Below are 24,170 nucleotides of genomic sequence, written 5' to 3' on the forward strand. Positions count from 1 at the left end.
CATGGGGCTAATGGCTACCACACTGGATGGCACATTTTCAGAGAACTAAACATAAAAAATATAGTTAAGGAGAAAACTTTCATGAGGATAAAACAGTCTTTTTTTCTTAAGGTTTTAGATTTTATGTATTTATTTATGTATTTATGTATGTATGTATGTATTTATAGTGCATGCGTTGGGGGAGGCGCAGAGGGAAAGGGAGAGAGAGAATATCAAGCAGACTCCATGCTGAACATGTGGAGCCCAACCTGGGGCTTCATCTCATGACCCAGAGATCACCATCCCATTGGAAGTCAAGAGTCAGATGCCTAACCTACTAAGGTGCCCCCGAACACAATGTCTTATTAAGAACTCAGCAATGTTACCTGTTTCAGTGTATTTCAACCAAACCACAGACCATTTCTAAGTCATTAAAATCTAGAATAATATTTGAGAAAGAATCCAGGACTTGGCAATGATGGGGAAATGGGTATAATAATACACATCAACACTGATATTGGTCCTAAATGAGATGATACATACGTTCTTAAAAATAGGACAGTGTGTGAATATGCCTCTATGAATAGTATTTCTTTTATTTTATCAGGATATTGGTCCTTGGCTATGTAAACACTTCAAATATCTGTAGATGATTCTTTCCTTCTGATATTTTTATGCTCTTTGCTTTTAAAGTAATTATACATTTGGAAGCACTGACCATAAACACATTCAAATTCCCAGAAATAATCAGTCTGATAAAACCTTGTGGCATTTTCTCTCACCAATCAAGAAATATCTGAGTCTGCACACGTGGAAAATCTAAAGGCTTTCTGAATGTAGCGAAAAATGGGGGTTGGGGGGGAAGAAAAATGCTGATGGTTTCTCAAGCGTTTTCTGGTCAAATATCTGATTTAAGGACACTGTATTCTGAGAGATAGAAGTACCTATAAATATATAAACATATATTTTTTTTCTGCATAATGTCTGAGATTTCTGAATTTCTTTGTAATTACATTTAGCAGGAGAAAAACATCATGCCTGTGCTGAGCAGCTCCCAGCAATCTGTCAGCTTTTCACAGCGTAGTAACCTACTGATCGCTGCCTCAGCCCTTCAATAAATACGTAGGCTGCGTGCGTGTGTGCTTAGAGAACTTCACAGGTTTCCATGGATACAGGAATTTTAGTGCTAAGGCACATTTACTATCGCTTTTCTTGTCACCGAGAGTCCTGTAAACACTTGTGTTGTAAGATTTTGTGCAGAAATTTAGCATTTTGTAGAGGACCAAGTCAGAATTACCTTTTCCCAGATGCATTGTATGATTTTTCCCTTAGGGTAAAGTCCCTGAAATCATTTATATTTGTGGCCTCTTTTTAGTGATGTGTTTCATTTATTAGACTAATAAAAGACAATAAAGGCTTAACTACATCGTCAGTATTACTTCTAAGTGGCAGGTATTTATACTATGTAAATGTTACAATTAATAAATAAGACAACTTGCTCTGAATTTAAAATGGGAAGAGGCAAATAGGGAAAGCAGACATAGGAATATTATATATATATTTAATATTAAATATATATACTATACATATAATATTAAATATATATATATATATATATATATATATATATATATATTTAGCCATTTCTCTTCCTGAATACGGTGAAATTTAAATGTCATTTCCAAGATATCCTGAAGTTGTATCTATTGACCAAGCATAATTTGAACTTATTCTCTTACTCATATTAAGCTTTTTGTATATTTTAAAGACCTTCCCACAGATCTATGAGGATGGCAAGCTATGTGTTATTTTTCCTATTTCACACAGGTATTACTGAGGCTTAGAAGGTTTAAGGAATGTGTGCTGTGTCGTGCAGCTAGCAAGTAGCAGAACTGGAATTGGAACCCAAGACTCTTGACGCACTAGTGGTCTAAGTCTTTTTTCTTGGGTGGAATACAGGCAACTTCTTCTCTAGAAAGCGCACCCATTTCCTTCCTTCTGTGTTTCTGAGTACCTCTGACCTGGGCCCCATTCAATAGCTTTTTTCTTTATCTCTATCCTCTTGGTGGCCCCAGACACTTGGTTCAGCCTAATTCACCAAGTTCAGTAATTTCAAAAGCACATGACCATTCAGAAGCAGTAATCCTAGAGAGATCACATAGCCTGAATGTGCACTGCATGAAGACTCTTTAGGCAAACAAATTTCTAGATCTGATCCTACAGACCAAGAATGTACAAAGCAGACAGAATGAGAGGCTCGAGCAATTTGTGTAAAAATCTGGTCTGAGTAGACATGAACCTGGAAATTGCAGTCAGGAAAAAGGCTTTTACTTTAATAGCATGGATTTGGGGGCACAGGGGTGGAACTATTTGAGTGACTGTCTCAACTCTCACTTGCTATTCTCATGTAGCCAGCAGACTCTGTGTCACCTCAGCAAATATCTCAGCTGAGGCCAGGAGATCTTTTTAAGATTGTTTTTTGTGCTAGGCCTCATTCACCTCAAATTTATACAGGCCTTTTGTTTTTTTGTGGTGATTTTGCATGTGGGTGTCTTTCTTGTTTTTTGTTTTTAATCTAAAAGGAAGATTTCACTTTTACCGTCTAATACAAGAGGGAGTCTGGGTAAAGGAAGAACTCTCCATTAAGAGGCCTGATCTTGGTCCAGTCCCCACAGACACTGAATGAGGAGCGTCCTGGCTCAGGCTTCAGGGGAACTGCCAGGAACTGAGTAGTTATGGGTTTGTTGTGAGGATCAGATGAGAACAAGGATATGAAAGTACTTTGCTGATTGAGTGTGTGTGTGTGTGTGTGTGTGTGTGTGTGTGTGTGTAAAATACCTACACACACAAAAAAAGTGACTTGAACACTCTGACATTACCCAATGCCAATTGGTTTTAGTCTCCATGTATTAATAAGGGAAATGATGATTCGTTATATCACCGGGCTTTTTGCTAGAATGTGGACTTTATTCATTGAACAAACATGACTAAATCATCTCCATTATAATTATTTCAACATGTTTCAACTGTTTCAACCTAATTAGGCAACAACTGAGGGTGCTATGCATGTGGTGCTTCACTTAATATAATAGCTAAAATAATGGAAAATGGTTGTTTCATTGTAATCTGTCATATGTTCTCAGTGTATACATGTGCAACCCATGAGATGCCAGGATTATGACTCTAGATTCTTATAAACTTTGGTTATAACTACCTGACGTTAATTCCTCATTCTTTCTGACTAGAAATTTGAATTCTGTGCTGCTCATCCATAGAGTACCACTGAGTGATTAACTATCACTCCAATCTGTAGAAAGGAAGAGATAACTACAACGCTCTCTCTATTTTTCCTACAAATTTCACTCAGGCATTAAATTAAATTTACCCTTAACCGAATGCATTTTATCTATACCTGGCAGGGATCTAGAAGTAAAATCATATGATTTATTTCATTTTAATTCTATTATGATGCATTTAATCACAAATACCCCCCAAACGAAATGATAATTTATCATTTTGCCCTGACTGAGCAATCCTCCTTGGTTCACGTTCATGAATCCATAATACAGAGAGGAGACTGGATGATTAAGTGTCCGATTAGAGAAAACAGATTAACCTGGCAAACATAATAAATTTAACTCATAAGCAGGATGGCTTTATAAATACTCACAATAACTCTCCTGTTGAAAATCATGAACCACTTCCTTCAGTGATGACTCAATTGAAATAGTTGGGGAACATAAAGCAAAGGCATGTTTATGGCTTTCTCTTTGAGACATTCAATGAGTATTGAAAGACATATCTGATTCAGCGTAGAACTCTAAAAATATATTAAATAGGCAACATGCAATAAAAATATAAGATCAAAACAAACCAAAAGCCAACCCGAAGCAAGTGTTCTAGTTTCCACTTTGCCAGTAATTGTAGATCCTTCATGCTTTTCATGTCTCTCTACTGTTCTGTCTCCAAAGTTGTCAAAGCCAGACCCAGTTTCAAAGCATGCAGATTCACCCTTAATTTTCATAACAGAACCTGATTCCTTTATAAAGGCAGCTGCATCTTTACATAATTCTTATCCCACTGTGACAAAACACATAAAATTAGCAATCTATTTCAGCCTCTGAATCCTTCCTTTTAGCTGAGATTCCATTTAAACCAGAGTAAAAATCTAGGTTATGACTTGTTTGAAGGAAAGGCCTGTGCAGAGCTGCAAAAAGTTCACTTAGCAGTCCAGTCCACCAGGCTTTGCGTACTTGGCTGGCTAGGCTGCCCCGGCCTCTCTAGTTTAGCAGTGAGACAAGGGACACTCTTCATCCCCAGCTTTATTTTTAAACTCACACGGCTTTATTCCTGGAAGCCTCTGCTGGCCTACCTGGCCACCCTGCTCTGTCACATGCACCCAAGTCACGCTGAAGAAGGGAAGGGCAGGACCAGGCCTTTGGTAGGGGAAGGGCCGGAGAGGTGAGAGGGGTAGTGCACGGGCCGAGAGTGTCTTTCTTTAAGGAAGGCCACATCCCAAGAGGAGCCAGGTAAATTTGCCACTGGGAGAAACTAGTACCTGGCTGTGGAGGGGTTGGCACACCCTTCCCCTCTCCTTTCTCCTTCCTTTCTGTCCTCTTTCCACTCTCAAGTTGATCTTAGGCTAGAGGGAGGTGACAGGGAAGGTTCCAAAGGGAGCGACTTGGGGGGCGGGGAGGGAGGGCGTGTGCGACCTCACAGTCCTAATTTGGGCTCCGGATCAGGCTCACAAGTACTCGTCCTGTCAAGTTGTGTGTGTGTGTGTGTGTGTGTGTGTGTGTGTGGTGGGAGACAGGGAGGTTTTCTAAGGTCATCCCCTCCCTCCAACCTTTGCGGAGCTAAATAAAGACTGAGGTGCTCTCTTGGGGCACAGGCACGGAGGGTTCTTTCCCGGGCACAGGGATGTGTGCGGCTCTAGACGGGTGTGCACGTGTGGCGGTGCGGGGCACATTCACGAGTGTCCGCGAACCTCTCCGGGCTCTGCAGGACGAGTTAACTTGGTAATTGCAGCGCCTGGCACAACCGTGGATGCCATAGAAGTTTACATAGAGCGGCCGGGGGGGCGGTGGGGTGGGGATGAGGGGCGGCGGGTGCAGTCAGCGTCAGCTTCCGCGCGGGGGCTGCGCCCTGACCCGCGTGTGTGTGCGCCCGGGGGTGCAGCCGAGCTCCGCGCCCGGGGCAGGGGCCGCAGTCCGGCCCCTCCGGGGAGGGCGGGGCCGCGGAGCATGCGCAGCAGCGTCGGGGGCGGGGCCTCGGGGCGCGGGGCGGGGCTGGGGCGGCCGCGCTGAGCGGCCCCGGCTCCACCTCCCGCGAGCGCGGATGCTGCGGGCGGTGGCGGTTAGCGGAGGCCCGTGGCTGCGACCCCAGGGCGACCCCGGGGCGACCCCGGGGCGACCCCAGGACGCCGGCAGCCGCCCCCGGTGCGCAGGCCCCGCCGCCCCGGGCTTGAGCGAGGTGTGCTGGGGGTGGGCGTGGGGGACGACCGCCAGGCTCCCGGACAGACAGCCCTGTAGGCACCACCGGTCACGTGTGGAAACTCGAGGGACCAATAGAGAGCATCCACCCCCCCTTTTTTTTTGTAAGATTTTATTTATTTATTTATTTATTTATTTATTTATTTATTTATTTATTTATTCATGGGAGACACACACACACACAGAGGCAGAGACCCAGGCAGAGGGAGAAGCAGGCTCCATGCGGGGACCCCGACGTGGGACCCGATCCTGGGTCTCCAGGGTCACACCTTGGGCTGGAGGCGGCGCTAAACCGCTGAGCTACCCGGCGATCCCCCCATCCAGGCCCTTCTTTGTTACAAATGGGGGAACTGAGTCTACAGGGAGAGACTCAGTCCCCAAGTCACAAAGCTATTAAATGGCAGAACCAGGACTAGAAAACTGGTCTTGCTTAAAAGTTTTTTTTTTTTTTTTTTTTTTAGACCCACCGTCCTCCATGAATACGGATAATAACACAAGTAATTAGTATTAGAACATATTAGATTTGGGGAACGGTGATATTGCTTTGGCATTCAGGACTATTGATATGATTTATGCGCTGGATAAACCCAGCTACTCTGTCTTCCCCTGGGCTTGGACTTCTCATTCCCTCGTTCATTAGATACTTGCTCCGCAGATATTTGTGCCAGGGGCTCTGCCAGGAGCTGAAGGTGTAGAGACAAACGAGAAGCAGCCCTCCATACCGAGCGGGAGAGATTATTCCCCGGACACCAGTAACTGACGCAGGTGTGGGAAACGCCATGGGTGCAAGATAAACACACCTTGGAAACGGCATGGCAGGCTGGCTGCAAGAAGACCTTGGGGAGGAGGGGGCCTCTGGCCTGGATCTCTAGGAGTGGGACTTTGGGGGGCACTGGGAAAGGAGCAGCCGTGTTCCAGGTAGTAGGTTCAGTGTTAGCAACGAAATTCCAGGTGAGTGTGAGGAATCACGGTTAGGTTGGTTTTCCTAGAACGTAGAGATGAGCACACGGGGGGCAAGATGGAGAAATCAGTAGTGGAAGATGGTTCATCCAGTAGGGAGGACAGTTCATCTGGTGGGGAGATGGAACCCTCAGCTGTAGGGAGGATGTGGGACCAAAAGCCTTGCAGCTCCTTGGGGGTGTGCAGTGGTCATTCTGGGGGTGTGAGGCATCATGGAGCCAGCTCAGTGCGGTAGAACCAAGGATGAAAAAATGCAGCTGAGACGAGAAAAGGTCCAAATCGAACTGGGAGACTGTTGGACTAGGGATGGTGTGTGGTTGTGTTTCAGACTTCCAACAGCATTCTTGGAAGTAGTTTGTGGAAAAAAGGGTTCTTAGGATTCCTGTAACACGGGTGGCCTCATGGACATGAGCAGCAGGTAATCAGCCTGTCCCTGTCTGTGCAGGGGGAAGTTCCATCTTTCCGTGCATGGGGAGGGACCAACAAGGAGCTCTAAACAGGGCAGCCTGTTTTGGCAGTTGAAACAGGAGATTTCTTTTACAAAGATTGTAGATTTACCTTCATGCCACTCTTTATTATAGACTAGACAATTCTGTGCACATCAAGTGTTATTTTTTCTCTTCAAGGTGACACACAGACTGTAATAGAGGCCTTTATAAATGTATGTTTCATTGGTTCTGTGTTAGCTCATGGATATGAAGCACAGAATTATTTTCTTGTTCCCAAATGAGATGGGTAGATGTGGTCCATGCAGATCAAATTACCCAATCAAGTTATAGCCATTTGCCTATGGTCTGAGTCTAGGCATCTTCTAGATGCTTCTAGCCCGACCTTGACACCTCTCCTGTATGAGAAGATCAGGGATTCCCCAAGATTCATTTCCCATTACTCTCTGGTTCTGCATAGAAATGTTTAAAAACTTTCTGTGTTGTTACATGAAATATATATTCCATGTGTTTTTGCAGCTTCTCCACTTTTTTTTTTTTTTTTTTTTTTAGATTATACCATTTCACATTTATACCGCAATGTTTGAGGGTTGGTTCCGATTTTTCACATCCTTGCTAACATTTAATATCTGCCTTTTTAATTTTAGCCATCCTAGTGGGTATGAAGTGGTATTTCACTGTGGTTTTGCTCTGCATTTCCCTCATGGCTAATAACATTGAGTAACTTTTCATGTGATTATGGATCATTTTTATATTTTCTTCAGAGAAATATTGATTCAGATCCTTTACCTATTTTTAAAAAGTTATCTTTTGACTTGTACCTGTTCTTTACTTATACAGATGCAAGTTATGAGACCTAGAGAAAACATTTGCAAATCTCCTTTCTATCCATTGTTTTTCACTTTTGACTTTGAAGAACAAAAGTTTTTAGTTTGATGAGGTACAATTTATATTTTTCTTTTGTCATCCCTTCTCTGTTGGTGTCTGGGTTTTTGAGAAAATTGTTTAGTAACAATTCCTTTGGTTCACAATGTTAATCTGTGGTATAAAGAGCATGCAGTCTGGAATAAGAAGACAGATCTGGAATTGAATTCTGTCTCTGCCACTTACTACCTTTGTGACTTTAGGTCCGACAGTTAACTCCTCAGAGCCTCAGGTTCCTCATCTGTAAAATGGTGATCCTAATAATCAGCTCACAGTTGCTAGCTGGTCCAACAGTGCGCTAGAAGGGCTGCTGCAGAAATGTCAGCAGTGGAGGCAGTACAATGTGAAGGGAGAAGCAGTTGGGATCAGAAGCCTAATCTTGGAGGTAGGCTAATCTGAGTCCAGTTGTGGGTTCTGGCTTTTTCCATTGTGTGACTTTGGGTAAGTTTCTGAACTGCTGTGAATGTCGTATGCCTCATCTTTAAAATGGGGGAAATAAAGATCTCTACTTCTTGGTATTGACTTGAGGATTACACCTAGCACACTTACTGGGAAACAGAAGGGGAGAACATTAGAGCTGAAAGGGAACTTACAAGGCCTCCTCCCCTAACTACTCTCGCCTCGCCTCCTACCACCACGCTGGAGATGTTATTTTTGTCAACCTTGAGTGTATTTCAACGTTCCCAGTGACAGACTGCGATCTGCACAAGGTGCTCTGTTCCATTGTTGGATCACTTGCAATGAAGTTTTCCTCATATACAGCTGAAATCTGTCACCATATAACGTCTATGTATTTGTCTTCTTCTAGGTCCTGTATTTTTTTAAAAAAAGCATTGATCTCTATTATTATTTTTAGGTAATTGTAGATTCACATGCAATTATAAGAAATAACACAGAGAGATCCCTTGTGCCTTTACCCAGTTTCCCCCAGTGCTAACGTCTTACAAAACTGTACTGTGATATCACAGACAGGTTATTGGCATTGACATGATTAAGATGCAGAACATTTCCATTATCTCTAGGATCTCTCATGTTGCCCTTTTATAGCTACACCCACTTCCCTTTCACCACTTTCTTAACCCCTGGCAACCACTCTTTATTCTCTATTTGTATAATTTTGTCATTTCAAGAATGTTCTATAGATAGAATCATACAGTAACTTTTTGGCATTGTCTTTTTCCACTCAGCATAATCCTCTGGAGATTCATCCAGGATGCTGCATGCATCAATAGTTTGTTCCTTTTTATTCCGTGGTACTGTTCCATAGTGTGCCTGTACCACAATTTACTTACCCACTGAAGGTCACCCTGGGCTGTTTCCAGTTTTTAGTTAATATGAATAAACTGCTCTAAACACTCATGTACAGGTTCTTGTGTACATATAAGTCTTCATTGTCTATTGTCTTCAATCCCCTGGGTAAATGTCCAGGAGTTATCAGAGAAATGGTAGTTACAAGTTTTTGGTAGTTACAATTTTTTAAAGAGTTTGCTTCAGGAGGGGCTATGCCACTTTATGTTCTCACCAGCAAATGAGTGATACAGTTCCTGTGCATTCTTGCCAGCATTTTCTGTTGTCACTATTTTTTATTTTAGTTATTGAGATAAGTGTGTAATGTTATCCCTTCATGGTTTTAATCTGCATTTCCCAAATGGCTAATGAGTTTAACATGGCTTACTTGACATCGGTGTCTCGTAGGTGAAATGTCTTTGTGTCTTTTGGTTATGTTCTAATTGTATTCTTTGCTCTTTTAATCTTGAGTTTTGAGAGTTCTTTATATGTTCTCAATACTAGTTCTTCCTCAGATGTGTGGTTTTCAAATATTTTCTCCCATTCTGTAGCTTGTCTTTTTGAACTTTTAACAGGATCTTTTGTAGTGCAAAAGTTTTAAATTTTGAGGACATCAATTTGTCAGTTTTTCTTTCTATGGATAGTACTTTCAGTATCAAGACCAAGAACTCTTTGTCTATCCTAAATCCTATGTGCTTCCCCCCCCATATTTTATAGTTTTACATTTAATTCTATGATCTGTTTTGAAATATTTTTTGTATTAGACATGAAACTTAGGTGGAGATTTGTGTTTTGTTGTATTTTTGCCTGTTGTTTTTTTGCAATGAATATTCAATTGCTCTAGCACCATTTGTTGGAAATCTTTTGTAAAATAGCATATGAACTTTGGCATGTCAAATTACCTGTTACTATTTCCTCTATCTTGAAAATGAGGGGGCTTGTGCTATAACTAAATGAGTGTTATTCAAGCTCCATTCCTAGAATTTCTGGGGCCCCAGAGAACCTTGGTAGCAACCGCAATGAGGAGCAGATGGGACTCTCATGCTCCTTCCTGACTTCATCCAGGGCAGAGCTACTTTTGTGTTTTATATTTTTGTGGGTCCATCTGATATTTGGTTTAATTCAGGGCCGTGCTGCTAAAAACAAGTTTGGAGAGCAGTGGATTAGGTAATGTCTGACGTACTTTTCTGCAATAAATTGCTGTAATTCTAAGCACTTGGTGTTAGAACTCACTTTCCCCTTACATATTAGTCTCCAATCTCCTCCCTTAGTTTCTTGAGTGGTTACTCATATGAGATGATTTCCTTGTTATCCTGCCATCCTTCATTATAAATGTGATAGGCTTCATGAAATCAATTAACTTACATTTCATAAATCAGTTTACAAACTATATGCCAGAATTGAAAGTGTGTTAAATATATTAAGATTGTGCGGTGGAATCATCTGTTCCACAGAATTATTGTGGCTGAAAGGATAAGGAGCTGAAATCACACAAAAACCATGAACCACCTTCTCAACTATTATAAACAGCCACCTCTGTTTTACCATCCACCTGTTTAGTTCTGGACAGTTCACAAAGCCTGGTCACTGCAGCTCACCCCGGTGCCCTAGTATCGGGAACTGTTTTGTACCCATACAGCCATGTAACCACATTTTTCATTTTCATACAATACTCAATAAATTGCATGAGATGTTCAACACTTTATTATTCAACAGGCTTCATGTTAGATGATTTTACCAATTGTAGGCTAATGGAGGTGTTCTGCACATTTATAAGGTAGGCTAGGCTAAGTTATGATGTTCAGTAGGTTAGATGAATTAAATGCATTTTGACCTATGATATGTTCAACTAACAATGGATTTATTGGGATATAACCCTAATGTAAATGATCTGTTTGAAGGTTTCAATGGGTGTTTTCCAAAAGCTGGCATTAGCTACTGTATATTTTTTCCTATAAAATGGAATAATAACATAATAAGCTCAAATCATTGTTTAAAAAGTTAAATAGGGTTAATTGAAATAGTGCGTTTGAAAAAAATGTTACACTACAAAGTGCGCTCTCTGTTCAAAGGGTGATTATTATTGTAAGCTTGGCTAGGTCTCTGAATTCTAGTAGGCAGCTGTGTGTGCTTGCTGAATCCTATTCATGGGAAATGTGTTTGTTTATTTCATAGTATATTATCTATTTTTCCTTTTAGTACCCATGTGGCCAAATTCTGAACTCCATCTTAAGACTCAAACATATTTGACAGAGTGGTTAGACTTAATGGTTTCCATAAAGTTGTTTTAATAGTTATTTTTCAACAGATGGACAGCTTACATTTGGCTGCATTTCTGTGACAGTGTGATGATTGAAGTTTTCAACAGATGGCACACAAATACTTGGGAAAACACCCTCCCGATATTAAGCGTTGTAAAAAAGACTTTTAGAGTGCCAAAAAAATGATAGTCTGTATTCCCAAGTCCTTAGCCTATGCTATTATGATTATAATTTAGATGGCTTGGAAATTTCCCTTTCTGGCCCTTGGATTTATCTTATAAATGAGCATACATATCTATATTAGATCTAGAAATGATGAGAAACTCTGCTGCCAATTAGAGATTCAACATGGATATAGCACTAAATCTCCTTCTGAGTATTGATGAATGTCTCTAACTTTCGCCTGCTGAGTCATTCTACTTCCGTGCCATACATACATAGGAAATGTAACCTTCCATAAAAATCAACTGTCAGAGGCTTATATGTTTTCTGAAAAGTATTGACTTAAAAGGAAAAAAAAAAAAAGCTTCACCAAACTTAGAATTTTCAGACATATTCATCAGCATGGTGAACTCCCCAACCTTCCAAGTTGTCTCACTTCTACGATGGCCACCTTACCCTGTTTCTGGAATGAGTAAGTAAGAAATCAGACAGTAAGTGAAGCAGTAGGGGAATGGTGGAAATCTGTGGGGATGTTTGTGGTTGTTACATGACAAAGAGCATTTACTGATATTTAGTGGGTAGAGACTGCAGTGCCTAGACCTGCACGGTACAGCTTGGCCCAAGAAATAAATGTCCTGTATCCTGCACTATGATTGAATCTCTGGATGGCCACTCATCTGAGCCTGGAACTTATCTATGGTTAAGTTAAATTATAGAGTAAGTTGTGCAATACAAAGTATTTCTTTGCACAAAACATTAGTGTCCACCAATGCCTTGTTCTTTGATTTTACTGTGCTGATATATGAAAGGCCAAAAGATTTCTCATCTTCTGCTTCTGAACATTGACTTTTTCCTGCTAAGTAAGTGCAAGTACGTGGACACTTTATTATATCTTTTAGTACGGTTGTGACTATATAAGACACGTATTGACACGTAAATTGACTTCCCCTTTATCTTCCAAATAGGGCACTATATTAATATTTTTGAAATTTTTGTATATAGTTAAGTTATATTATCTATTAATTTCTGGATATATTTTTTTAATTTTTAAGGATTTTATTTATTATTTGACTTCCTCTCCAGAGGGAGAGGAAGAAGCAGGCTCTCCACTGAGCAGGGAGGCCAACGTGGGGGCTCGATCCCAGGACCCTGGGATCATGACCTGAGCCAAAGGCAGATGCTTAATTGACTAAGTCACCCAGGCACCCCTGAATTTCTGAATTTAAGGAGAGAATTATAAAATGCTTATTATTGTAAAGGAGCCCTAGGTTTGATCAGAATGAGAAGCATTGCTATAGAAAATTAAGCAATTAGCAGATAAAATTCTTTCTCACATCTTTTTCACTTATGTACACATAATTCAGTGTTGGGATCATTCAAAGAAAAGGATAGTGGCATGAGTTTAATTCTTTAATAAGGAATGCATTCCTAATAAATTCTGTATCCCTATACTTGTATGGAAGTCTTAAAATCAGTTTTCTTTTGGCAAGTCATGTCACCTAGATCTTCTTTGTCTCTGTCATTGCAGATGGCGTTTAATGATTGCTTTAGTTTGAGCTATCCTGGTAACCCCCAGCAAGGGGACTTGATTGAAGTATTTCGTTCTGGCTATCAGCACTGGGCACTATACTTGGGTGATGGTTATGTTATCAACATAGCACCTCTAGGTAAGGTCTGTTTCCAGCAACATCTGAAAGCTTTTGAGTTTTCTTGTTATAAGAAGGAATCATGAATGAAATAATGAAATAAGACAAAATAGAAATAAAACATAGAAAGTAGATTAATCTATCTGAGACAGGTTTAGGGAAGGGCATGCTAAGACCAAAGGGGCATTGCATAAATCACAAAGGCCAATTAACATTAAGATTTAAAACCTCTGGATTAAAAATAAAAGAAACGCACCCAATTAAAAAGTAAATAATTCCCCTGGGGAGCATATTTGTCACAAACAAATGATAAGAATCAGTGTCTTTCACACAATTTTTTTCAATTTGTTCAACATTTATTTACAGATTACCCAGTATGTGCCAAATGCTATTCTAGATGCTGGGGATACTAAACACCAACATTCCCAAAAACAAATGGGTAAAGAATTATGAACAGTTTGTAGAAGAAGAAGAGTAGAAACCATCTTAACTTTAAAGGTAGTAATCTAGGAGTTGTATAATAAAATAACAGGTTTTATGCCTATCATTTAGCAAAGATTTAAAAATGATAACAGTCAGTGTGGATAGGGTATAATGAAATCAAAACAAGGATATTGTTGAAAGAAATGAAAGTTGAGAACATCATTCCTGAAAACAATTTAACAGTATGTATTAAGAGTCTTGAAAGAGTTCATGTGCTCTGATCCAATAGAATTGTACTTCTATTAGATTATTCTTCAGAAATATTTATAGAGATGTAGAAAAACATTCTTTATAAGAGTGCTTACTTCTGTGTCATTTATAACAGTTTAAAAAATAGACAATGGCAATAACAAATGTTGGTGAGGATTTGGAGAAAAGAGAATCCTCCTGCACTGTTGGTGGGATTGCAAACTGGTGCAGCCACTCTGCAAAGCACTTTGGAGTTTCCTCAGAAAGTTAAAGATAAAACTACCTAATTATCCAGTAATTCCTCTGCTGGATATTTACCTAAAGAAAATGAAAACACTAATTCTAAAAGGTATATGTACCCCTATGTGTATTGCAACATTATTTACAATGGCCAACATACCGAAGCAACCTAAGTGTTCATCCATAGATAAAGAAGATGTGGGATATACACAATGGAATATTACTCAGCCATAAAAAGAATGAGTTCTTGCCATTTGCAACAACATGGATGGACCTGGAGGGTATTGGGAAAGTGAAAGAAGTCACACAGAGAAAGACAATTACCATATGATTTCACTTACATGTGGAATCTAAAAAAAACAAACAACCCCCCCCAAATACCCCACCCACAATAATACAAATGAACAAATAAACAAGCCAGAAACAGACTCATAAATACAGAGAGCAGTAGGTGGTTGCTAGAGGGGAGGGATAGGGAGATGGGTGAAATATGTGAAGGGGATTAGGAGAAACAAAAAAATCAACAGTGGCTTAATGTTCAATATGGGACTAGTTAAATGAATTATGACTTTGCCACAGAATACTAGAATATTCTCTGGCAGAATTCTTTAGTTGCAAGTAACAGAAAACAAACACAAACTAGTGTAAGCAAAAAGACAGATTCATTGCTTCCCTGAGATAAACGACAAAAAGGGAAAAAATGGTACTGGCTTCGGGGATGCCTGGATATAGGGATTTGAACATGATTCTGAAGACTCACATCTGCATTTTCTTTCTATGTATTGTCTTAATTCTCCTAGACTGTTTCTCTCTAGGAAGCTGAACTGATAACTGTCAACATCCTTAGGCTCTCATTCTTACAGTCCTGTGACTGAGTAGGAGAGAGCTAATCCCTGTCTGTTGAAGTTAGAAATAGCATGGAGAACTATCCTAATTGGTTTAGTGTGGATCCCTTGCCCATCACTGGACCATTCTGGGCCCAGGAGAATGAGATACTATGATTGGCCCACACAAAATATTTTCCAGAAAGAAAGGCAATTATGGGATGGGGTGCTAGATAGGCCAAAACAACAGCTACTATAATGGCTATTGAAAATCATATTTCTGGCCATGTTTAATTGCATGATAGATAATACTGCATGATATTTATTTGAAATTTCCAGATTAAAAGTGTGGTATATAATATGATGTTTAGTTTGCAAAGAAATAATATATACACATTATTATGTGTTAGTAACACATAATAGAAGTACATCAAAATGATAATTATTTCTGGTGGGTAGATAATGGGTGATTCATATTTACATACTTACATAGTTTTTTCTGTATTTCCTAAATGTTTAGAAATAAGCACATTATTTTTTCAAGAAGTCTGGAGTATTTTTTTTTCTTCAAGATACCTTTAGAAAGAAGCTTTAATAATCCTAGTCTTACTATCTTGGAAACATCTGAGAATTTTTAATGAAGTAATTTTCGCAACATTTTGAGATATTTGCCTCCTGTTATAGAGGGTTGGAAATAGAAATGGCAAATAAAGTGACATTTACGATTCAGAGCCATTAGTTTCTGCAGAGTCTAGTGATTAACATTAAGCAAAGCTATATTTTCTCTGCAGTTTTCACATCTGGAAAATAATAAAGATTGTTTTGCTCTTTCCTCATTTTCATGTGTTAACTCCATATTAATGTGGTTCTAGTACAGAGCTTTGATCGTGTAGACCGAAATTCAGTTTCTGGTTCTATTGTTAACTATTTGCATGATATTTTGCAAGCCAGTTTACCTTTCCAAGCTGTGATTTCCTCATCTGTAAATTGATTGCATGAGACTGGTTTCTAAAACGTTTAGTAATTCTAACTAGGAGATACATACTTTAAGAACTTGTAACATATAAGGACTTCCAGTGTGTAAGATATTAACTGGAAATGCTGCTTGAATGAAAAGAAGCTTGGGAGGTAGGAAAAAAGAGGAGTAGAAAAAAAAACTTGCTTTTGGTCATTACTAAAAGGAAGAGTGTCTAAACACTGGTTACAAGGAGACTCTCCCTCTTATGATTTACTTGAACAAAGCCAACCATAGCAGTCTCAGGCAGATGGAGAGGTACCAGGGCCAGGCATTGGAGCTGGACACTGAACAATCATCTGTCCAGCCTCAGATACTGACAGTGGCAGGCCAGGAGACATAGGTCCCTGGCAGTCTAAGGCAGATCCTTGCCAATTAAGGCAGCTAAGATGGAGTGGCAGGGGTGGGGCATAGCACAGGGCCACATCTAGTAGGACGGCCTACTAGGTTAGGTTCAGTTTCAAGACTTAGTTTCTTGGCCAAAAGGAGCTGGCAAGATAATAACAGGACCCCAGCTTGATCCTAGCTGACCTGTTAGAGGACTGAGGTACCCTGCAGGTTTCAAATTGGACCCAAATTGAATCCAAGTGTAAAAGCAGAGGGAAGGATAAGGAGCACAGTTTCAACACTAGGACAAGCTTACTAATCAGAATGTACAAGTGCTGAGGTCCACAAATATTAGTTTGGAAGGGTTCAGATGCTGAAAAAGAGCCTGTTTTATAGAAAAAAAATGGACAATAATCTTTGCTATACTATGCTAGGAACATATGCCAAGATCTCTAATAATAATGCTACCTGATAGAGGTCTTATTCTTCAAGAACGGGTAGTTTTCTCACCCAATATGCTTTGTGGGCAGATACAGATTTACAAAGGGTTTCCTTATATTCTCACTCCTATAGTATTAAGTGTTATTGATAAACACAGAATGAGTTGTTCAGCCTGGCACGATTAAGTGGCTTCTAGTTTGGTGGTAAATTAACAGAGCTGGCTTCAGTGATTCCATCACTTACAAAGGTGTGGTTTTGCAGTTATATGGCATTGGGGTTCACGGGGCTGCATCACTCGATCTTGCTAACCAAAATTCTCCTTTTAGAGGATGGCATTTCTGCACCATTTACAAGCGCCAAGTCTGTCTTCAGCAAGAAGGCCCTGGTGAAGATGCAACTGCTGAAGGATGTTGTGGGAAATGATACCTACAGAATAAACAACAAATACGATGGGACATACTCCCCTCTCCCTGTGGAAGAAGTCATGCAACGGTCAGAGATGGTTATTGGACAGGAGGTGGAATATGACATTCTTGTCAACAACTGTGAGCATTTTGTGACTTTGCTTCGCTATGGAGAAGGAGTTTCAGAGCAGGTGAGTTTTCTTTAGAAGATACATAGGCAGCTTCTTCTTATTTTTTTTTTTTACTTAAAGATTTTATTTATTTATTTATGAGAGACACACATACACACATACAGAGAGAGAGAGAGAGAGAGAGAGAGAGAGAGAGAGAGAGAGAGGCAGAAGCAGGTTCCATGCAGGGAGCCCGATGCGGGACTCCATCCCGGGTCTCCAGGATTGCACCCTGGGCTGAAGGCAGTGCTAAACCGCTGAGCCACCGGGGCTGCCCATAAGCAGCTTCTTACATTGGAAAAACAGTGACTACTGACCATAAGATTCCCAGGCCACAAACAAAATGAAAAGGACAAGAAAATATGAAAACTCCAAAGGATAAAGAAAGGAATTGAGTTGTCCAAGGTCATGGAGCAAGTTACTGGCCAGATTAAAGCTAGAACGTAGTCTAGCTAGAACGTAGTCATCATAAATTTGGGTCTGGAAAAAACTTGAAGCAAAATCAAGACCATAGATAGCTTTTCTGTCAGTCCTATTGCCTGTCGTTCAGGGTTTTGTTTTGTTTTGTTTTCCCATTTTCCTTCCACATAGCGGTCTCAAATCAGTAACCTCACACACTGAAAGAAACATTCTGCAAAGAATGTTGACGTTTTTACGTGGGAGTTCATTCGCCAGAAACATAGATGGTCACTCTGTGATTCTTTTCCATTAGCTGAGAGAGGCCAACTAATGACAGACATATTTTGGTGGGTTTGAAAATGATTTCTGTCAATCTAGTTTTGCAATTCTAGTTTTGAAGGAATGTTATGCTTTTAAGCAGATCCTTTGATTCATTGAGCTTTTGAACGATTTTTAAAAGATGGATCAGGGGATCCCTGGGTGGCTCAGTGGTTTGGTGCCTGCCTTTGGCCCAGGGCACGATCCTGGAGTCCCGGGATCGAGTCCCGAGTTGGGCTCCCGGCATGGAGCCTGCTTCTCCCTCCTCCTGTGTCTCTGCCTCTCTCTCTCTCTCTCTTTTACAAATAAATAAATAAATAAAATCTTAAAAAAAAAAAGATGGATCAATTATTTTTAAAGTAGTATGCAATGTTGACATCTCTCTCACTAGTTTGAAGTGTAGCAGATTTCTAACTAAAAGCCTGCTTGATTCATTTGCCTTCTTTCTACCTATCATGCCATCAGTCCAATTCCATCCAATATTGATGTTTTAACCTAAAGATTCATTAAAGTGATATAAGAGAATATATAAAGGCTCCCAGTATTTTGAAATGGTTCAATATGTCATAAAATATTATTTAAAAGGAATGAGTTTACAATTCTTCTCACGGAAGCTTGGGAAGATAGGAGAGGGAACATAATGAAAGGATACATTTGTTTTCATTAGGAAATAATTTAATTGGAAATTCATTTTTATTAGGAAATACATTAACATAATGAATGCTCTATTCACATGTAACAATAAATTGCTTCTGAGCCAGAACACAGAGGATATCTACACAAATTCCTGCTCACTTTTACATTGAAAACTAGTGGTATAGCTAGGAAATGGAGTCCATCCCTTTCCTTTGTAAATGATAAAGTTGTCCACTGTGTCGAAGAAGCAGTTTTTTTTTTTTAATGTGGCTTTTTAAAAAAAGAATTAGAACCTTCTTTTTGCTTTGACTTTAATTTACAATCCCTCATCTTTTTACCTTTCATACCCAGAATCAAGACCCATGAAAAATTAATAATTCTTCAACATCTAGGACTGTTCTCTAGCAGGTTCTGTTGAAGGCAGTGCAGTGACAGCCTTAAGAAGCCAACTAAACTTTGGAGTTTTGCTGACCTGAACTAGAACCTCCTTTTCCCCAGGTGTTAGCTCTTTGGCTTTGGGAACATTGTTTATCAGTTTCCTAATCTATAAACTGAGGTTGTTTGGAGGATTCTAAGAGATATTTGAAGTCTGTTAGCACACTGTACTACAAATTATCCATCCCCAAACCAGTGTAACTTAGAGGAGTATTATTTTTAATTACAATATTTTAAGAGTTTTATAGATCTTTGTTGGTATTCTTCAATAAAATTTATGTTGATCTGATAGAAACTATAGCACTTGTATTGTTTTTCATTACTACCAATAATTAATAGCATTATTACGAGTATTAGCTAATATTGGGCTCACTTTTGGGTCTCCTCAGGGCTTTGAGGTCTTGGGCATAGAACTGTTTTTTTGGGGGGAATAGATATGTATTTCTTCAAATTTAAAAAACTGCAAGTGCATTAATAAAGATTAGAAAAGTGGGAAGATTGTGGCCACATCTTTTTCTTCTTTGTGCCTTTTTGTATTAAAAAATTAATAGACTTTATTTTTCAGAGCAATATAAAGTTCACAGAAAAATTGAGCTGGAAGTTTAGAGTTCCCTCATAGCTCTCCCCATCAGCCACATACACAGCCTCCTCCACCATCAGCATTCCACATCAGCATGGTATACTTGTTACAAAAGATAAACCAACACTGACACATTACTTATGAGAGTCGATAGTGAAGGAAGCAAGACTGTGTCACCCCACAACATATGTAGCATAAGGATTATTTTGAACTGAAGGCAGTTGAGAACAAACCCTAAAAGTGCGACATACATTTTCAAAGGTGTCCCTCTTCCCTTCTCTAGCAGGAAGGATAAAAGTTAATCATCCAGTGGTTATTGTTAAGACTCTTATCAGCCTGGAGAGGGCACCATAAAAATCTAAATAATATTAATAATTAATTAATTAGTCTTTGTCATTAGTTTTCCATATATTTACCTTTCCATGGTCTGCAGCCCTGGACAGCCTAAAATTGCTTTCTTCTGTCCTGTCATTAGTCTCCAAATTCATTGTTCTTTGTTGAAGATGCTATATAGGCCTGAATTCTAAGCCACCTCTTTGAGTTACTCTTTCCTGAGTTTCTCCCACGTATATATGAGATGAATGTATTAATAAACTTCTATTTTTCTCTTGTAAATTTGTCTTGTATTAGCGAGCCTTAGCTGAGAAACTAAAGGAAAAATTTTGCCTCTCCTAAAATAGTTTACATTAGGGTTCACTCATAGTGTAATGCATACTATAAATTTTGACAAATGTATAGTGACATGTATCCATCATTACAGTATCACAGAATAATTTCCCTGCCCTAAAATTCCTCAATGTTCTGCTTGTCTATTCATCTTTCCTTCCCTCTAAACTTCTGGCAACGACTGAGCAGTATGCATACTAAGCAATATGCATATACAATTCCTCCGTATCTTTTCATAGTTTGATAACTCATTTTTCTTTATCACATTCCATTGTCTGGATGAACAGTCACCTACTTAAAACCATCTTGGTTAATTTCAAGTTTTGGTTATTATGAATAAAACTGCTAGAAGCATTTTGTGTGCAGGTTTTTGTACAGATAAAAGTTTTTAGCTCTTTTGGATAAATATCAAGGAGCATGATTACTGGATTGTATGGTAAGAGTATATTTAGTTTTGTAAGAAAACACCAAAGTGTCTTACAGTAAAAGTGGCTGTCCTTTTGCAATCCCACCAACAATGAATGAGAGTTTCTATTTTTTCCACATCTTTAGCATTTGGTATTGTGAGCATTTTGGGTTTTAGACATTCTACTAGGTACATAGTGGTATCTCATTGGCTTAATTTGCAGTTCCCTAAATATGTATAAAGTTAAGGATCTTTTCATATGCTTCTTCGTCATCTGCATATCATATTTGATTATGTATCTCTTGAGATCTTTTGTCCATTTTTATATTGGGTTGCTTGCTCATTTTCTTTTTGTTGAGTTTTAAGAGCTTTTTTGCAAATTTTGAATAACAGTTCTTTTAACAGATTTGTCTGTTGGAAACATTTTTTTTCTAGTCTGTGGCATGTCTTTTCTTTTAAAAAAAATTTAAGTATACATTTTCCACTGTTACAGTCTTAACAAGGTATTAAAATGTTCCTCGCTTTGTGGAAGATGGCAGTGCCCTTGAACAAGCAGACCCACCATACACTCTGACTGTGCTTCAGTGCATAGCACTGTAGCCTTAGAGTCTCAGGGGAAGAGGAATTTTGATAAGCCCTGCAGTCATCTGTGACCCAGCTACACTGTGTCAGGACACAATGCTCCAGATTCGGCTAATGTTTCACTGGGCATGTATAGATCTTCAGAATGAGGCCTTTATTATGGCCCACAGTCAGAAAGCCCTGAAAAAGTCTGAAGAGTTGGCTTAGGTGATTTTATAATCCTAAGTAAGTTGTAAAATAAAAGCTCTTGTTCATACTGGTTCACTGAGAATATTCTGGGATGTTATACTCTTGCCGGCCAGATCCCATTACACGTAACTCCAAGGGATTGTCCAAATTACATAGAATTTTGCCATCTAGAATATAACTTGAAATAAGTGTTTGGAATTTGGGAAACTTCACACACTGCCAGAAGTAGCTTCCTTGTCATTGCATCTGGCCTATGTGTTTTTGGGGGATTTTGGTTTAGGATCACATTGCTCTCCCAGGCCTCTTAGATTTGTGGGATTTCCCTCACTTCTTGTGTTTCTAGTGGCTGAAAGAGACCCAATGAGTTAGGTCTGCATTTAGCTGGGGCCACCCTACCCACAAGATCCTGTCATTTTCCCAAGGTTACATCTTGCTGCCATTTGACTTTTCTCTAAAAACATCCATTGAACCTTCTTATTTGTTCATTGCCTACCACATTTCCCAGTATCACACCTTCTTGGGAATCTCAGCATCTTCCCAAAATCATATGGGGATTAGGCTTGATTTATAATTCTTGATCTTTGTCAGATTATTGATTTTACTCCTCTTTGGGATTTTGTCCTTTATCTTATATCTTCCTGTCCCTTTGTCTCCCCATGTGCTAAGTGGATAGTTCTTTGCTACCACAAAGTCTGAATCTTCCCTGGGAAATAACTTAGGTGGTGACTCATTAAAAATTATGAATCAAATAATCAACCAAACAAATAAAGGTAGAATTGTAAACTAACATAGGATTTGTCAGTTGTTTGGCAGTGACATTACCCCTGGCATCTGGGGATGGTGGCAGAGCAGGGAGCTACAATGCCAAGCCCTGTACCTGCAGACCACTGGATGGTATAATGGAATGAATGTTCCTGTCATTGTGCTTCTTTCTTGCCCTGACCCTGGTGGTCTTTTTCCATGTTGGAAGGCAGCAGTGTGTGGCAGTCCTGTGAAGGTGGCAGACTATGTGGTGGAGGCCTGTGGGTTAGACAGAAGGCATGATCAGCCGTGAGCTGAGTCAAGATTTTCAGCATTTGGGTTGGTCTCTAGAGCCATTTGGGAGAATTGTTTTGCTTTATTTGAAAGCCTGATTCTTAAATCCCTGAGAACTGTTGTTTTCAGAATACCTGATGACTCTGAAGCATCTGAATGTGACCTTTGGGTCATAAAATTGCACTCAAACTCATGCAGATGGAAGGCAATATTAGCTGAGTGCCATGAAAATCATGAATATTCATTAGCTCCCTCATCATGATGATGATTAATACCCTTAAAGCTATAAATGTCTGAACTCCTTTATGGACAATTGAGCTTGAGAGTGGTTTATTTTAGTTTGTCTACATGAGAAATTAATTTCTGACACAATAGTTAACATCACTATTGACTTCTTTTGACATTTGTTTATAAAAGTAGAACTTGTATCTTCCAAATAAGAGTTTATAGATATTTAGCTTAGATTACATCTCTGAATTGTTTTGCTAGTAGACAAACTCAAGTTCAGGGAACACACACACATGCGTGCGCATACGCACACACACACACACACACACACACACAGATATTCACCCTGGTATATACCCAACTAAACCAGTGTGTGTTTAGGAGGTAGGGATTGTTTAGAGGGGAAACATATGGTTCACGACTCAACCTATAACTAAATGTCTTGGTGGTATGACCTCAGGCAAATCAGTTAACTTACCAAGTTTTGCAAAACAGGAGTAATACTACCTCCCACATATACTATCGTGATTGTTAGGAATTGTGCCATAATGAGTTAAAATTGTTGGGGGCTATAAAAATATGTGGAGTATGTACTTATGTGTATTTAACTATATCTTTGTCATAATTATAAAAATTATAAATTTATTCATACATACTTAATTTTGGATGAAGTTTGAAATTTATCCTTTGCACATTAAAAGGGTCTTCAGTTTAGGAAACAAGATAAAGTTGGGTTTAGGATTCTGGATTCTGGAATGCCTTTAGAATAAAATGTGTTTTCTGTTTGTTTTTTTTTCTTTTTTTTTTTTTATAGGCCAATCAAGCAATAAGTACCATTGGGTTTATGACAGCTGCTGCTTGTGCCTTCTCACTCCTGGGCTTGTTTCCAAAAAGACAAAGAGCAAAATACTATTAACAATTTACTGAAGAAATATTGGAACTGAAGGAATTTGTGAGGAGGAGAAAAAAAAACTGGGATGAATACTTATTTTTCAATGCATCATTATTGTTCCAAATTCCAGTGATGGATGGCAGGCTCTTTAATAAATTGCTTACTGATATTATCTCATCATTGAGCCATGGAAATTTTTCTCCCTACTAGCAAAGATTTGCTGTGGCAGCTTAAACAAGAAGCAGTAGCCTTTTGAGCAAGCCAGCAGAGGATCTTAACAAAATCACATCATATTTTATCTTCTGCCATAAATATTGTTTTCCTTTTTCCTGAGGGTGGTTATTTTGTACTTGCCAGAGGAATGAAGAACCATTTATATTTGATTTCAAAAGAAATGTTAGGAGCCCCACATTGTTGGGATTGACATCTAACTTCATATTCCTTTTCTGGTCAGAAAAGAAACTGGGAAATTGAGCATTTGGTTAGGCAGTTTGAGGAGCTTTGATTAACAATCCGTTTGAGAGTGCACTCCCATCTCCCTTCCCGTGTAGATC

The 24,170-nt window shown here is 39.2% G+C and overlaps 1 protein-coding gene across 2 annotated transcripts; it reads left to right on the forward strand.

The window, feature by feature from the left end:
- The first annotated feature begins 4,397 nt into the window (after positions 1–4,397).
- Positions 4,398–23,753, forward strand: PLAAT1 (phospholipase A and acyltransferase 1). Of its 2 annotated transcripts, none has more exons than XM_055308380.1 (4): positions 4,398–4,508; positions 13,040–13,178; positions 17,003–17,271; positions 23,539–23,753. In XM_055308380.1, exons 2-4 carry the CDS (start codon positions 13,040–13,042, stop codon positions 23,638–23,640), a joined length of 510 nt encoding a protein of 169 aa, XP_055164355.1. In that variant the 5' UTR covers positions 4,398–4,508; the 3' UTR covers positions 23,641–23,753. The 2 variants fall into 2 exon arrangements, with proteins under 2 accessions (XP_055164355.1, XP_055164356.1); XM_055308381.1 differs by lacking the exon at positions 4,398–4,508 and adding an exon at positions 4,923–4,997.
- Positions 23,754–24,170: the final 417 nt, after the last annotated feature.

This window comes from Nyctereutes procyonoides, unplaced genomic scaffold, assembly GCF_905146905.1.
Source record: "Nyctereutes procyonoides isolate TBG_1078 unplaced genomic scaffold, NYPRO_anot_genome, whole genome shotgun sequence".
NCBI lineage: Eukaryota > Metazoa > Chordata > Mammalia > Carnivora > Canidae > Nyctereutes > Nyctereutes procyonoides.

Bases quoted from the DNA above. Each gene is read 5' to 3' on its own strand.
- PLAAT1 (XM_055308380.1), top strand. From the start codon at position 13,040: ATGGCGTTTAATGATTGCTTTAGTTTGAGCTATCCTGGTAACCCCCAG. The intron at 13,179-17,002 runs GTAAGGTCTGTT...TTCTCCTTTTAG, and splicing joins TATCAACATAGCACCTCTAG to AGGATGGCATTTCTGCACCA. The intron at 17,272-23,538 runs GTGAGTTTTCTT...TTTTTTTTATAG, and splicing joins GAGAAGGAGTTTCAGAGCAG to GCCAATCAAGCAATAAGTAC.